This window comes from Corvus cornix, chromosome Z (genome assembly GCF_000738735.6).
Source record: "Corvus cornix cornix isolate S_Up_H32 chromosome Z, ASM73873v5, whole genome shotgun sequence".
Taxonomy (NCBI): domain Eukaryota; kingdom Metazoa; phylum Chordata; class Aves; order Passeriformes; family Corvidae; genus Corvus; species Corvus cornix.
The window spans coordinates 68,649,005-68,663,227 of NC_046357.1; the positions used below are offsets into that span (position 1 = coordinate 68,649,005).

The following is a 14,223-nucleotide window of genomic DNA, read 5'->3' on the forward strand; positions in this document are numbered from 1 at the left end:
TCCCAGCAACAATCATCATTCCAGGCCTGTGTATGAAATCAGTGGCACCTCAGAGACAGCAGGTCTCATCTAAGGCTCAAGTAAGCCATGATACATGCATATTTCAGCTGCTCTTAGCATCTGCTCTCCTTTATCCATGAAGATAATTAATTTAGCAGAAAAGCTCAAGATAATATGGATATTGTACTTCATATTAATAAATAAATTATACATATCTTAGCCTCAGAACTGAGTTTTTAGTTATAAATGGGTCTATTGGCTCCAGTGCAAATAACAAGAGAAATGCACAAAGTCAGTTGTGATTTGGTGCTATACCCTGAAGTATCACTACATGCAGAAAATAAGAGCAATTCCACAAAAGTAATTTAAGATTTAGTAATTTGTACCAGCTCCTCAGAAACATCTATAATGGATATGTAGGTATTTCTACACTTTATGCCCTGAAGCCCTCTTTTCCAAGAAAGCCAAAAAGTGAGCTTCATAGGTCAGGCAAGACACTGGGCTTTATTTGCACATGTTTCTGACATCACACACCCCGTGGAAGTAAGAAGTGCTGTAACATACAGGAAGTAGCAATGGAGTCAGATTTCAGAAGAAAGGGAGTGAATAAACCAAGCCAGACCAAAGCCAACTGTGGCTAGGACAGCATGAACAGGGTGCAGAGGTAACCCCAGAGCTCAGGTTAAGAATCATAGAATCCCTTGGGTTCGAAAAGACCTCCAAGATCATCAAGTTCAACCTTTGACCAAACACCACCATGCCCACTAAGCCGTATCTCAAAGTGCCAGGTTTACTCATTTTATGAGCACTTCAAGGGATGGTGACTGCGGGTACAGACACTACAGAAATGGCCATGCTCATTCCAGGTGTGCCTGGGAGTCAGGGCACTTCACATCAAGCACTGCTGCACCTGAGCTAATAAAACCTGTCACCTCTGATTTGTTTCTGCATCAGTGGCACAGGCAATTTGCATCCCAAATGATACAGAACAAACCTCTACAGGTTACCTTATCCAGCTGCAAAGATAGAAGTTATGACCTTGCTGAACCCCTCCCCGGGAAGCTGGCTACACTTGTCTAGATATAAGCTGATCATAGTTGAAACTTAATTCTGACAACCTTCCTATGCTACTAGATTACTGGGTATTTCCAGAGCTGTTCACATGTATAGACACAGCTCTACCTGTTTCCAGCTGCCAGCATTCAGAATGTATAAACACAAGTTAGACAAAACAAGGAACACGAACTCACTGTTAGGTTAACAAGGAAGTTGCTTTTTTTTTTTCAGCATGTATCTATTATCAAAAAGGAATTCTATGGTGGTATCAGGAAGGCACACTGGTACTCCAGGGAAATGCCTACAATGCATTAGTATGAGAATGAACAATGTCCATAAATACACACTGGGGAGAGGGGGTGAGAATCACACTCAGGGCAGATCACTGATAGAACAGACTAAATATGATCTATGGACACAGAATGGATCAGGAGACAGGAGACAGCTCCTGGGAAACTGTTTAGAAGTGTCTGAGGCAAGAATCTGGTATAGGAAGATCATCTAGATTTCATAATATCATAATATATAATATCCTCATCATGTATCATATTAGCAAAATGCATATGCTAGAGGAAGCTATATTAAGACAACAGACAAGACAGACACTTCAATTGACTATATTTGAATGCCTGACATAGCAGAAATAAAATTATTCCAGAATATTTTTGGGGTTTTAATTTTGACTATGTTGGTTATAAAAATGTTTAAATATACAGAAACCTGAAACAGAAAGTAGGCTACCAACTTGTGATTAAACAGTCCGACTTCTAAAAGGAGCAGGTCATGAAACATGTGACTTCAAGCCTCCTTCTACTACCCTGAATCAAGCATTGGAACACACAAAGATGTTTGCATTGACCTCCAATTAGACAAATCTTTCCAGAGAGAGCTGGTGCAAGCATGAGGATGGTGCTTATCTTGCAGACTCTTTGCTGGAGAGACAGAGGCACTATGGAAGATTCTACAAGACAAGTTGCTGAAACAGTTGCATAAAGTGGTAAGTGCACCACAGGATTCCACATCTATCTTCAAAACACCCCATTCTAGAACATACATTTCAAGGGCATGCCAAGTTCTTACCTCTAAATTAAATTCTCCTTTCAGGACTAGCCAAGATTCAAGTAAATTGAAATGAACATAAAGGAGAAGAAAGAATGTTGTTGCTTAGGATTGCTTTTTGCATCTTACAGATTACATTTGATCTTAATTTGTTCTTCCCCTAAAGGAAGAGGAAAAAACATTCAAATTTTTAATGGGACTCCTGCAGTCCCTTTTTGATTACATGGGAGATTGCATGATAAATTATAAGCAAATGAAAATGCAGTTAAATGATCCTGAGTATTGCAATGAATTAAAACCAACTTTGTCATCCATGATCACTAAAGGAGAAGTTGGGGCCAGAAGGATAATAGTTAGAAAGGGTAAAAGAGAAGGGGATTTTAGTTTCTTTTTTTCCTTTTATCATGAAAAGATGCTGAGTTCACTCTGAAAAGAAAAGAACAGGAAGCAGGCTCTGTACCCCCTTCAGCATTTTCCTGATAATCTTCTCCACACCCCAACAAAATTCAGTATCTATTTGTTTCAGGTTGTCAGTCTGGACTCTGGCAGTATTCCAGGCAGTCTTTTTGATCATCATATAAATTCACTAAAAATGAGCTGTTACGAAAACTCCTTATGCCCTGTGCAGCCTTAAGAGACAAAGGCAAATAGTTCTTTTGCTGTTCTGAATACCAAAGCAGCTCCTCATGATTATTTCTCTTTCTTCAGTTTTAAGATCAACAATGAAAGACAAAGGACAAAAATCCCACCAGGACAACAGACACAGAGCAAAGAAAACTGAAAAAATTAACACGAAAAATATGAGTAAAATGCTCAGCTTTTCAGATTGACTTGGCATTACAGAAAAGTTACACTCTTTCTTACACAGCGCTATAAACTCTTACACAAAGTTCTGCTGCTTCTCATGTGGGAAACCATCCCTGACAAAGGTTTATCTACCTTAGAAAATTCCAGTGGTTGCAAATATGCAGCAATTCTCCCTGACTAGCTTTAAGACTCGTGTTGCACATTTACTACATTAATTTTCAGTCAGGTCAGTCAAGTCCATAGGACAATACAAACTCATGGCTCTATACTAACACCAAGCATTTGGCAAGTCTCAACATACAGGGTTTCTTTCCCCAAAATTCATTAGCAATTCCCATTTTAACTTCTTCTATCTTTCTTAGGATAAACTGAGTACTTAAAGTGTATTACAACAGATTAATAAAAAGTCCCTGTATTAAGTTATGAAATAATGCACTATTCCTATTTTTAGATCAGAAGATACCAGAAAAAAACTCCACCAAATGTGACCTTTGCAATAAACCTTATCAAACCATCTTAGAGAACATTTAGCAGTATATATACTACTATAAAGCAGTAAAAAGTAAGGAAAGTATTACAAAGAAAATAACTTACTGCAACCTATATGATGTTCAGAGTTCTTCAAGATACTAACATGTTGCAACAGTCTAATTTATCTAAGAAGTCTTTTTAACAGTCTTAATATTTTCAAACTACAAAGAACAGTTGTCATAGAGAAAGAGTCGTAAGTCATACAAGAAGAGGAAATCTCTATGATAAGTTCTCCATTAACAATACAATGTTTTATTAGAAAGGTAATTTCTAGGTAGAGTTGTTTTCTCATTTCTACTAAAAATTACACAGAAGAAAACCATGCCACTGTAAAATTCAGGGGGTTTTATTATTACATGGTAGTTGAAAAGGCATCCAGCAACTACAGCACTGGGCCCTTATAAGGATCTGGGCTGTCTATCCTTTTAGTTAGTATTTCAATGTCATTTACGTAAAGGAGAATAAAATTAATTATTTGCAAGAGTGCTTTAAAGGTTATTGCAAATCTACCCATTATGCAGTCACAAAAATTTTAAAACCATCTGCCTGGCTAAATTCCTTTTTCACAGAAGCTAGCTAGCATAACTTAAGCCTGCAAATAAGATCCATGTATAGATCTCAACTTAAAAATTATAAAACCTTTGTAAGAAAAATAGTGACAGTTTATTGATTCCTTTTTCCTGGCTATCTTGATAATTTTGAGAAGGCGAGGGGAGGAAAGGCAGGACAACTTGTTTAGGATTTAAAAAAAAAAAAAAAAAATTATCAATTCTCATTGCAAATTCCTGAATCGTGGTGTAAGGTCACATTTCTTGCATACATATAACTTTCCATGTATACATGAAGAAAATTGCTGCTACATATATTTTAGCTTCAGTTTATATAGAACAAAGAGCATTTTACTTAGTTTATTTTTTTCAACAATTAAAAGAATAGGTTTTAGAAAGCAATAATAAATCTAAATTCTACAATAAATAAACAGTGCACACATTCTGCTAACAGGGTATTCCTTCCCACTTGTAGAGGAACCTGCAGAAAGACCTGTAGGACAAGACTAAGAAGAGGAGAGACCTGGCCCTCTAAAAACCGAGCCAATGGCAGGGAAACTGGATGCATTTTCCTATATGTGCATCCCTTAAAGAGAGATCTATATAACATACATATACCTTATATTAGGACCTTTTCCTCATTTCTTGATAGGTGAATTGCAGAAAGGACCAAGTCTTTCCTTTCTGTACTGGAGTAATCTGTGATGGATTGACACTGGGAGGACATGTTCAGTGAGATCAGCATGACCAGCAGCAAGTGAATAGTAAGTAAATAATGTTTTTTTCTCACTAATATGTAGTTAGTTGTGTTCAAGGCCAGGTGGGGTGGGGCTCTGACCAACCTGTTCTAGTAGAAGGTGTCCCTGCCCATGGCAGGGGGGTTGGAACTGGATGATCTTCCAGGCCCCCTCCAACCCAAACCATTCTATGATTCTATGTATCCATATGCTACATTAGTTATTATTTCAGTTAATCCTTCCTACATCACCCATCTTGGCATTTCTTTACAGGACGCATGTCACTTATATTAACAGCCCCCATACCACCCACCAAGAAAAGGGTCTACTGCAAAGAATAATCATCTTTGACAACTTTGTTTCTCTGTCATTTGTTGGCAACATCTGGGCTATTTTTGCATGTAATAGAGGATGGGCACATGCTTAAATATCCATCTGCAACCTTTCTTTACTATTTTCACTGATGCCTTTATCCATATGCATAGTTTTTAACCCTATTTACACTTGCAACAAAGATATCTCTGCAGAGCCAGTTTATTATGACAGAATAACTAACCGATTAGTAGTACCTCTCTGTATAAGGTGATAAGTTTCAATATATATTTCTAATACCTGAATAAATTAAGACTCTGAATTGAAATCAGAATCTGGAATGCAAAGCAGAATTAGCTGCTATGGAACCACACCACAGGAGTCTCAAAAGACACAGTAGGTGTACAGCCTACATGTATCCGGAATACAAAAATGGCAGAAAATCTGCAAGCATTAGACAGAAGTCAGAAAACACAGGAGAAATCCTTTGTTTTATGGAGATGTTTCTAATTTTATCCTCAGGGAAAAAACTGTCAGACATTTATAAATCACATGTGTTCTCAGTCATACATTCACAGAATATAATTCTACGTAAAACTTGCCATTTTCAGTTATTAAACAGAAAGTCAGAGTTAAACTGCTTGAACACCTTCAACCATAAACACATTTAAGACAAAACAATGAAGATACTGTGAAAGTTTAGTGCCAAGTGGAGACAAGTTTACCACTATCCTGTTCCTCAAACGACACCAATACCAAGTCAGAGAGGGATTAACTATCATTTTTTGTAATCCCATCCAAACCTGTCATTAGAAAAAGAGAAAAACAGTGACATCAGAATCACTGCTTCTCTACTAATCTAAGTGATTTGATTTTTTTTCTGTCAACTTCTTCAGAGCTGGCATCCTTATGTTTTCTGCTGATTTGGTCAGTCTCTTGGTGTGCCACCATGTAAGAGCATGTGGCAAAGTGTGATGGCTTGAAGGTAGCACCTTGTTTATGAGGGCATGCAGGCAGAGCAGCCAGCCCAGGGTTTACAGACCATCAAAACAGGGCAACAATTCTCTTTGCAAAAAGCTTCTTTCTGAAGCAAATTCAAACACATGAATGTTTTGATAGACTTGAACTCCAAAAGAGGCATGAGAATCAGAGGAAAATTCTCACTGATTCCTCCTCAACAGGATTAGCATGTTTCAACAACTTGTACAAGGCTCTGAAAAACTTGAACCAGAACGATAAAGGTGTTAAAAGATCAGGATTTAGTTCAGAGATGTCTGGAGAAGCTGTTTACTAAAGTACCCCTTAAAACTGAGGACACTGCTTTCAGTGTCCATTTTAATAAAGTTAATTGTGCATACAAATATAATAATCTAATATAATCTAATTTAATAAAGGCAGAAAACTCCACAAGGTCAAATATTTCATCAGTGCTCTCATACTACATCCAGTATTCAAGAATTATAAGTAATCTAAGTCTTCCTGAAAAAAATGGTTCTTAAAGCAGCTTGCTGCATAATTTTGAAGACAAATCCATTGATATATAAAAAAAATACAATGTTGCATATTAAGCAGTACTAGAGGTTACCAAACCAACACATTTTCCAGCTGCTCAGAAAATCAACAAAGAGGTAAAATTGCCCAAAAGCTGTTATAATCCCAACAATCTGAAATTCACTCCAGCCATTGCAGAATAAAATGAACTAGATTCCAAAATAAATCTAGAGCAACCCGAAAACCAAACAATACATTCTGGTAAAGAAAAAAATGTATATTACTAAAGGTGACCCAAACATGAGTTATTAAAATTGAAACATTACCTGGACATGAAGTTTCGTTAAATACTTCTTAACATTAACTACCTAGCTCTATTGTTAAAGGAAATACCATTTAATATCTCATCAGGAGAAGAATGAAGCTTCTGTTGTCTTCAAAGGCTACAGTAAAATTCTCAACAGATTTGTAGAACCCAGTATTTCCAAAGATTTGCAGCAAAGGTGACTTTTGAGGTCAGTCATAAGAATGCAGAATAAGACAAATACAATACATTTCACATTATGGAAACAATGAAACCTGTGGAATTGGCTGCAAAAAAAGGAAAAAAACAATTACCTGGAACAAGTTCCATAACGATATAAATAGGCTGTCGTTGAGTGCAAACTCCTATAAGTTTTACAATATTAGGATGATCATATTGTTTGAGTATTCTGCAAAACACACAATAGGTTTATTATATTAACAAAATTTATTGTACAAACTGATTAAGTATTACAGGAAAATATCTTAAACCTTTAACATTAATGGAAGATGTCACTATTGTTATCAAAGAAAAAAATATCACTACTGTTATCAAAATCAATGTAACAGATCAATCAACACACTGTTTGAAATGAAAGGCATACTGATTCACTAATAAATCAGAAATTATTCTTATTGTAATTTTACCATTTGCCTATGTGACATTTATCTATATAACTGAAAAATGGCCTCACAGGTTTGCAGTTTCTTAAGTACCCTTGTATTTAAACAGCATTACAGTGGTGGACCAGAAGCAGAGCTACATCAAAACAGTATGCACAGCGTGCCTCTATACTTCCCTGCTGCACTGTTCAGAAGCACACTTGTTCCAATTTTACTTTGAGAGATTAATTAATACAATAAGTTTTAGAAGACTATAAGGACAGCAATTTTGTGAATTAAATGAAAACATTTACATCTTTTGACACAATGCTTTAATAAGAACATTTCCAGCCTAAAACAGCATGCTATGATTTGTAAGTGAAATGAAGAGCAAAAAAAAAATTCTACAGAGACCTTGCAACTTAAATGTTCCTTCTGATATTTGCTGACTCAAAGCACCTCCTCTTTTTCCCTTTTTTCCTGGGATCAAGAGGAAAATACTAATCTACCTGGTACATACACATTTAGCGAAAAATAACACATTCCATTTTATCAGACCATTTTTTTCCATTAGTGTCAAGCTGCTCAACAAATGACACATCTCTGCCGTTGCCAAGTTACAAGCTTTTTAAAATGATTCAATGGATAGGGTGGCTGATTTCCATTCTATAAATGCAGGTAGTATCTTTTACTTTTCAATATTGATCATGATATAGTTTGGGAGTGGAAGTTAAAACACATGAAGCCTCATAGCAAGAAGGAGCAAAGTAGTTTAAAAATCATGACATATATGTCAAGACAACCCTCTCCCTGGAGTCTCAGAACCTACCTATCCACATCAGCTGACACTCAGAGTACTTTGTATACTGTGCCATGACTGTAATTTGAAACATATGAAAATAATCTCATGCTGATTGACACAGCATAAAATACCTCTACTGGAGCAAACTCTTCTTAAAAAGAGAAAATTACTAAATGGGGTCTATACCCCACTAAAGAAAGTAATCTGGATGCACTTATCACCTCTACTAGCCAAGCATGTAAGGCAGGAGTTAGGCCTGATATAATCACACTTAAATTAACATCTTCCAGTCTTCTTATCCCAATCCTCATGGCACATCTTAAAAGTTCTAAATGAAAGCACTTAAGACAATAAAATTTTATTTTACAGGCATGGCTTGCTTTGTCAGAGATGGTTTCAGCAAGTGCAGACGATACTGCACTCACACGTTAAAAAATGCCAATGTTTAGTTACCAAGGCGACAGTGGTGGAATGTACTGAGGGAGAGAAAGGAAGGAAAAGTTTGACTACTGCTTCTTTGAGTTTTTCTGAAGGTCAGGTTTTGTAAATGCATCTAGTGATAAAAACTGAAAAAATGCCACAAGCATTTTTTTCAAGTAATTTTACAGAACCTACCTGGCTTCTGACAGAAATTTTATTTTCAGTTCCTGAGGAAGATCTTCTTTACAAGTTTTTACAGCAACTGGAGTTTTATCCTTTAATGTTCCTTTATACACCTCACCAAAATTACCCTGAAATCAGGGGAAAAAAGATCATTGATGTAAATAAAATCTTAATGAATTTCCAGAAAAAAATAACACAGACAGCTATTGAAACTCGTACAGAACTTTGGAATGTGTTTATGAAGCCAAATGAGATTTTCTTCCAGTATCTGCCCTAACAAAAGCAGTTCACTCTGACATAGTACATCTGTTACATCGACACAGTGTATGAGTTCTGGTCTGACCTTGCTGGAAAGAGGAAAAAAACACCATTAACTAAGTAGTTAGAATTTTCTCATAAAATCTCTTAGTAACTTTCAAAATCAACTGACACTGACTGTTGTTCTTATTCTTACTCCTGCACTTTTCATTTTCACACTATTTTGTGAATAGTTTTTAACTTGCACCCTGGAAGAGACTAAAAACTAATCTCAATAACTAGGACAAAACACATCAATATAACATAAACATTCTCATATACAAGGAAAAAAACCCCAAAATATGAAGAATGAAAACACTGAATATGAATTTTTATCATAAATAAAACCTCCTGCAAAATTTATTGTTGTGTCTGGTGATCAGAATTTCTTTAAAACCCAAGCTCAGCACTGGTCTATAAAGGCAAATCTCTAAGGCTTCCCACTTGGACAAGACTTTAGAAAGCAGTTCCTTTTATAATCAGACCTTTTAGGTAGCGAACAACATGCCCCCAAGGCAAGTTAATTTTGTTTTTAGCTTTCACAGAAGAAAGCTGAAGTAATAAATATCATCTCCGTCAGATGCATTTTTTATTTAATAAAAAAAAAAAAAGGAAAATTAATTAGGACACAAACTAAAGGAAGAAGAAAACTGTGAGGTATAAAACAAAACACTGGTATCAATGAAAAAACCCTCAAGAGAAGAAAACAAGAAGAAAACTGTAGATCTCATACTTCAAGTTAAGCTTTGTATTTCCCAAAGAATAAGCACAACTCGATTTTGAAACCATGCCTGACTAATTTCCACATGTATTACACTTCTGTGTCCTGGTATCCGGGGCTGCATCTGACTTCAAAAAAGGCTGCTGGAGATGTTTTCCTTCCTTTCTTGAGTGATGAAGATTTCGTTACATCATGAAGCTGAATTTAGTGTTGGCAAAGAAAGATGACAGAAAAGGGAAAAAAGAAACTCATCGATGGAAAACAGTAATGTGCTTCCAGTAACAAGGGAAGAAATGCAGGTCTAAACACGTTTCAGAATTATCTTCTGTACCCTGGGATAAGGAAGATGTAGCTGGCAAGTGAGGCTTAGGACCTTCTAAAGCTCTTCCAGAGGCTACCACACTACCTCTCATATCTGAAACAGCATCAGGTTCCCAAGGTTAGCAGCTGAGCTGCTCCCAGCTCACTTTTCCTCTACCCTTCTGGTCAGAAGTATTTAACAATGAAATCTGAACCCACCCTAAGCTTTATTTAAGTATTGAAAATGCTTTACTTCTTTATTTAAAAACATTGAAGTATTATTAAATACATGATTTTTAGTATAAGAGATTCCTATTATGCAACTTTCATTTTGTGGGGTATTATAGAATTAATACTGAGTAAATAAACTGACCATTCACTCCTGAGGTGAAGGAAAATCTTAATCTTTTCTAAGTTTACATCTTTTACACATTAAAATTTCATTATTTCTTCCTTATCTTTTCCAGGCCACTCACGGTTTTGCACTCTCAGAATTCTCACTTCTGTGGTGAATGGCTATAGTTCATTTAATATTTTTTCATACAGATGCCGATTTTTGTGTCATTCTTATCTTTTTTAGTATGATTACATCTTTTTAGAGATGAATGCATAAAAGATTCATACTGTGTTCCAAGAAAGTTTTTAGCCTGTTCTGTATTTTTTAAAGAACATCCTTCTACAATCACTTTAAAATTCTGAGTTGTCTTTATTGATTGTTAAAAATGCTTTGTACCAAAACCATGCAATATACATGTAAATTGAATTAACTAAAATGATTTTCAAATTGCTTTAACTGTCTTTACACATCAAAACTAATTCATATTTATTTTTTAGCAAGTCAAAGCTTTTTTTATGCCTGGAACATCTTTATTTTTCTCCCTTGATACTATCCTGCTTAAGAATGTGAAGATCCTGCAGTACCTGCATTTTATGCAGACACAGCTCAGTCTGGTCATACTTTTTGTCATCTTACACTGCCAAAGAGATTTTATCCCATGTAACAGAAGTTTATGACAGTATTTCATTCCCTCATTTCTTGAATTTCTTATTGATTTTTTTAGTGCGTATCATAGTAAGAAGGCAATTACTGCTTCGATTTGTCTCCTCCTCACTTAATCTTATTTTTCAGTTTTTGGAAAACCTTTTCAAACACTGTGTCCAGAGTAGCACCCACATCTTTGCAGGTGCAAAGGTGCCAAAAATGTGAGGAGTTTGTCTGATTTTAAAGACTTGTAGTTCCTCAGCAGAATTTGTGAAGTACAAGTTTATAAGGTACACAAGAATTAATTTAATACAAATAAGATTGTGAAATTAGCTAACGTTCATCAGTGAATGAATGAAAATAATCATGCACAAGCAATTACCACTTGTTTTAAGAAATATTGATTTAGTCATGTTATTATATCAAATTTTATACACAAATAAACATACACCTGTTTCTCTACATGTTTGATTTATATTTTGCAAAATTGTTCTGACTACAGAAAGCGAAACAGCCACATCATGCTTTATAGAAACCTAGTTAGCTCAAAACACTTCCAGAAAAGAAAAATATGTATGCTAGTTAAATAATTTCAGCACAACCACAGTGTTTACAGTGTTTACTAGTAAGTGTGATTTACATCTGTTTAAAGCATAAGGCGGTCTTGTGTATTAACACAAAAAAAATTGATATAAAAATTGCATACAGTAATTTAAAAGAAAAGGTACACAGAAATGGCTTAATGATTACAACATACTTCCTCAAATGTTATTTAGCTCACTTTATTACTTACTTTGCCCAGTAATTCCCCCAGTGTGACATCTTCATGATTGAGAACCCATTTCTTATCCTATGAAAAGGAAAGCAGAATTTTCAGTCTGCGCAAATATGCAAGATACAGTTTCTCTAAGATGCATTTCAGTAGAATGAAGTGGAGCTGAAGAAGTATTACATTTAGAACACTCAATCACAAGCATACCAAGAAGTTTTAAGGCTAAGCATCTATAATTCAAGAGTTTAGAAAGCTAGCTATACGATAAAATAGTGAGTGATACCGTATAGCAAATTTTTATTAGAAATTAAGCCTACAACATGATGGTATGTAGGTAGATGAGCACTATGCAAAGATTCACACAAGCTCTGGAAATGATTTAGCACCTTGATTTTAACAATTCGTCAAGTGAAAATGAGATAAGAAAACTTCATTTTAGTACATGAAGTTAAGTTATTACTAAATCAAAAAAACTCCCACAGTTTTCTCCTCAGTGCACATGATCTTTCGACTTCTCAACAAGACTCATATTTGCATCTCTTACATCTTCTCTTGTAGCTGGAAATATTACAGGCAACTGCTTGAAAATATAACACGTCAGATAAAGCACTCTGTCTAGGCAGTGACCATCCCCCTGTGCTGGACACTGGTGTTCAGTTCTGGGCCCTTCAGTTCAGGAAGAGCATTGAGGGGCTGGAGCATGTCCAGAGAAGGGCAGTGGAGCTGGGGAAGGGTCTGGAGCACAAGTCTGATGAGGAGCAGCTGAGGGAGCTGGGGGTGCTCAGCCTGGAGAAAAGGAGATTGAAGACAAGCAGGGGTTGGTCTCTTCTGCCACATCCCAAATGAAAGGACAAAAGAAAATGGCCTTAAATAGTGCCAGGGAGGTTCAGATTAGAAATTAGAATAAAATTCTTCACTGACCGAGTGGTTAGGAATTGGAGTAAGCTGCCTAGGGAGGTGGTAGAGTGCACCCTCTCTGGAGATTGTTTGTCAAACATGAATTCAGCAAATTAAAAAAATGGGTGGGGATCATGGCTATTCTGATTTCTATGCCTTTGTTCGTAAGTATAATGTCACAAGTGTGAACAGTGCACATCCTAGAGACTCTCTGAATGCTTCCATTAACCCGAACTCCCAGCACACAACACCTGTCAGATCCATCCCAAGAATTCCTGTACTGCACCACCATGCCGCATGATGGAAACCAACCTTTACCATTTCTCTTCCCTGGGTGGGAACTGTGAGACCCAAGAGGAAATTCTCAATATCCAATAATTTATTTTTCCTCCTATAGACAAGATTATTGCTTAAAACTACTGCCTCACTGATCCAACGTCATAAGAAACACATTTCCTGCATCTCCCCTTTTGATACTTTTTGTTGAATGAGTATCTCACTGAGAAGCTGTTACACTACGAATAGACAGGAAGTGCCATCAAACTGCACACTTTCCTTTAATAATAATACTCCAGTTTAAGAAAACAATTTGCAAAGAAAGCTTTAAGGAAAAAAACCCCAAAAAATTACTACTTGGAGGTATTAACATAATGGTTTTTAACATTGAAATAAGTGTGACAAAGTCAAAAAGTTATAGAATTAAAATTTAATGGATTTTTTTACTGCTTAACTCCAAGGATTCTGTACTTCAGTGAACAACTTTTTGAATAAATTGATAATATGACATTTCAAAAGCTTGTTTATGAAGGGAAAAAAATCTGATAATTCTTCAGAGAACTAATCAAAGAAAACAGCACCATAAACTGGAATCACATGATCTGTTGAAGGATTTATTATCATTGTATCTGTACATTAATCACTGCCTGTACTTTTTATGAAATCCTTCAGTCATTTCGTATACCACTGTAACTCATTCATTACTTTATCGTGGTTCTGACAGATTTTTCACAGTCAAAGAATTATTCAAAGTTTGACAGGCTTTGTTTGATGTAACTCCTATAAACTGCACAAAAGCAGTTTCTTCAGCAGACAATAAAAAAAAAAATCTAACAGAAGAGAGAGTCATGTACATCATGCCAGTGTACAATTCTGGGATTAAAAAAGAAACAAACCCAACTTTCTAATATGCAATGTGTTAGATACTGATTTAAATAGTACAAATTGTCAAAACAAATTGTCACTGGTTCAGATAATTGTCTTTAATTAATAAACTATAACATGAACAGCACAGTAAGGTGAACAATAATAAGACATTCCACTGCAGGTTTGTTGTCTCACAAAATCTACTTGAATTGCCCTGAGTTTAGTATGACCGCATTCAAGAATTTGAATAGCTGTCAAT

At 35.7% G+C, this 14,223-nt stretch overlaps 1 protein-coding gene across 4 annotated transcripts in view; it reads right to left on the minus strand.

Moving 5' to 3' along the window:
* Positions 1-14,223, minus strand: part of FER (FER tyrosine kinase) — a 162,037-nt gene that overhangs the window by 45,445 nt on the left and 102,369 nt on the right. For 3 of the 4 annotated variants that reach the window (XM_039567680.1, XM_039567681.1, XM_010405726.4), the window contains exons 14-16: positions 11,946-12,002; positions 8,865-8,980; positions 7,160-7,254 (exon numbers count right to left, since the gene is read on the minus strand). In XM_039567680.1, coding sequence (XP_039423614.1) covers positions 7,160-7,254; positions 8,865-8,980; positions 11,946-12,002 — 268 coding nt within the window. Of the gene's footprint in view, positions 1-7,159; positions 7,255-8,864; positions 8,981-11,945; positions 12,003-14,223 lie in introns of those variants that run through there. The other variant, XR_002046910.3, reaches the window with a different exon arrangement.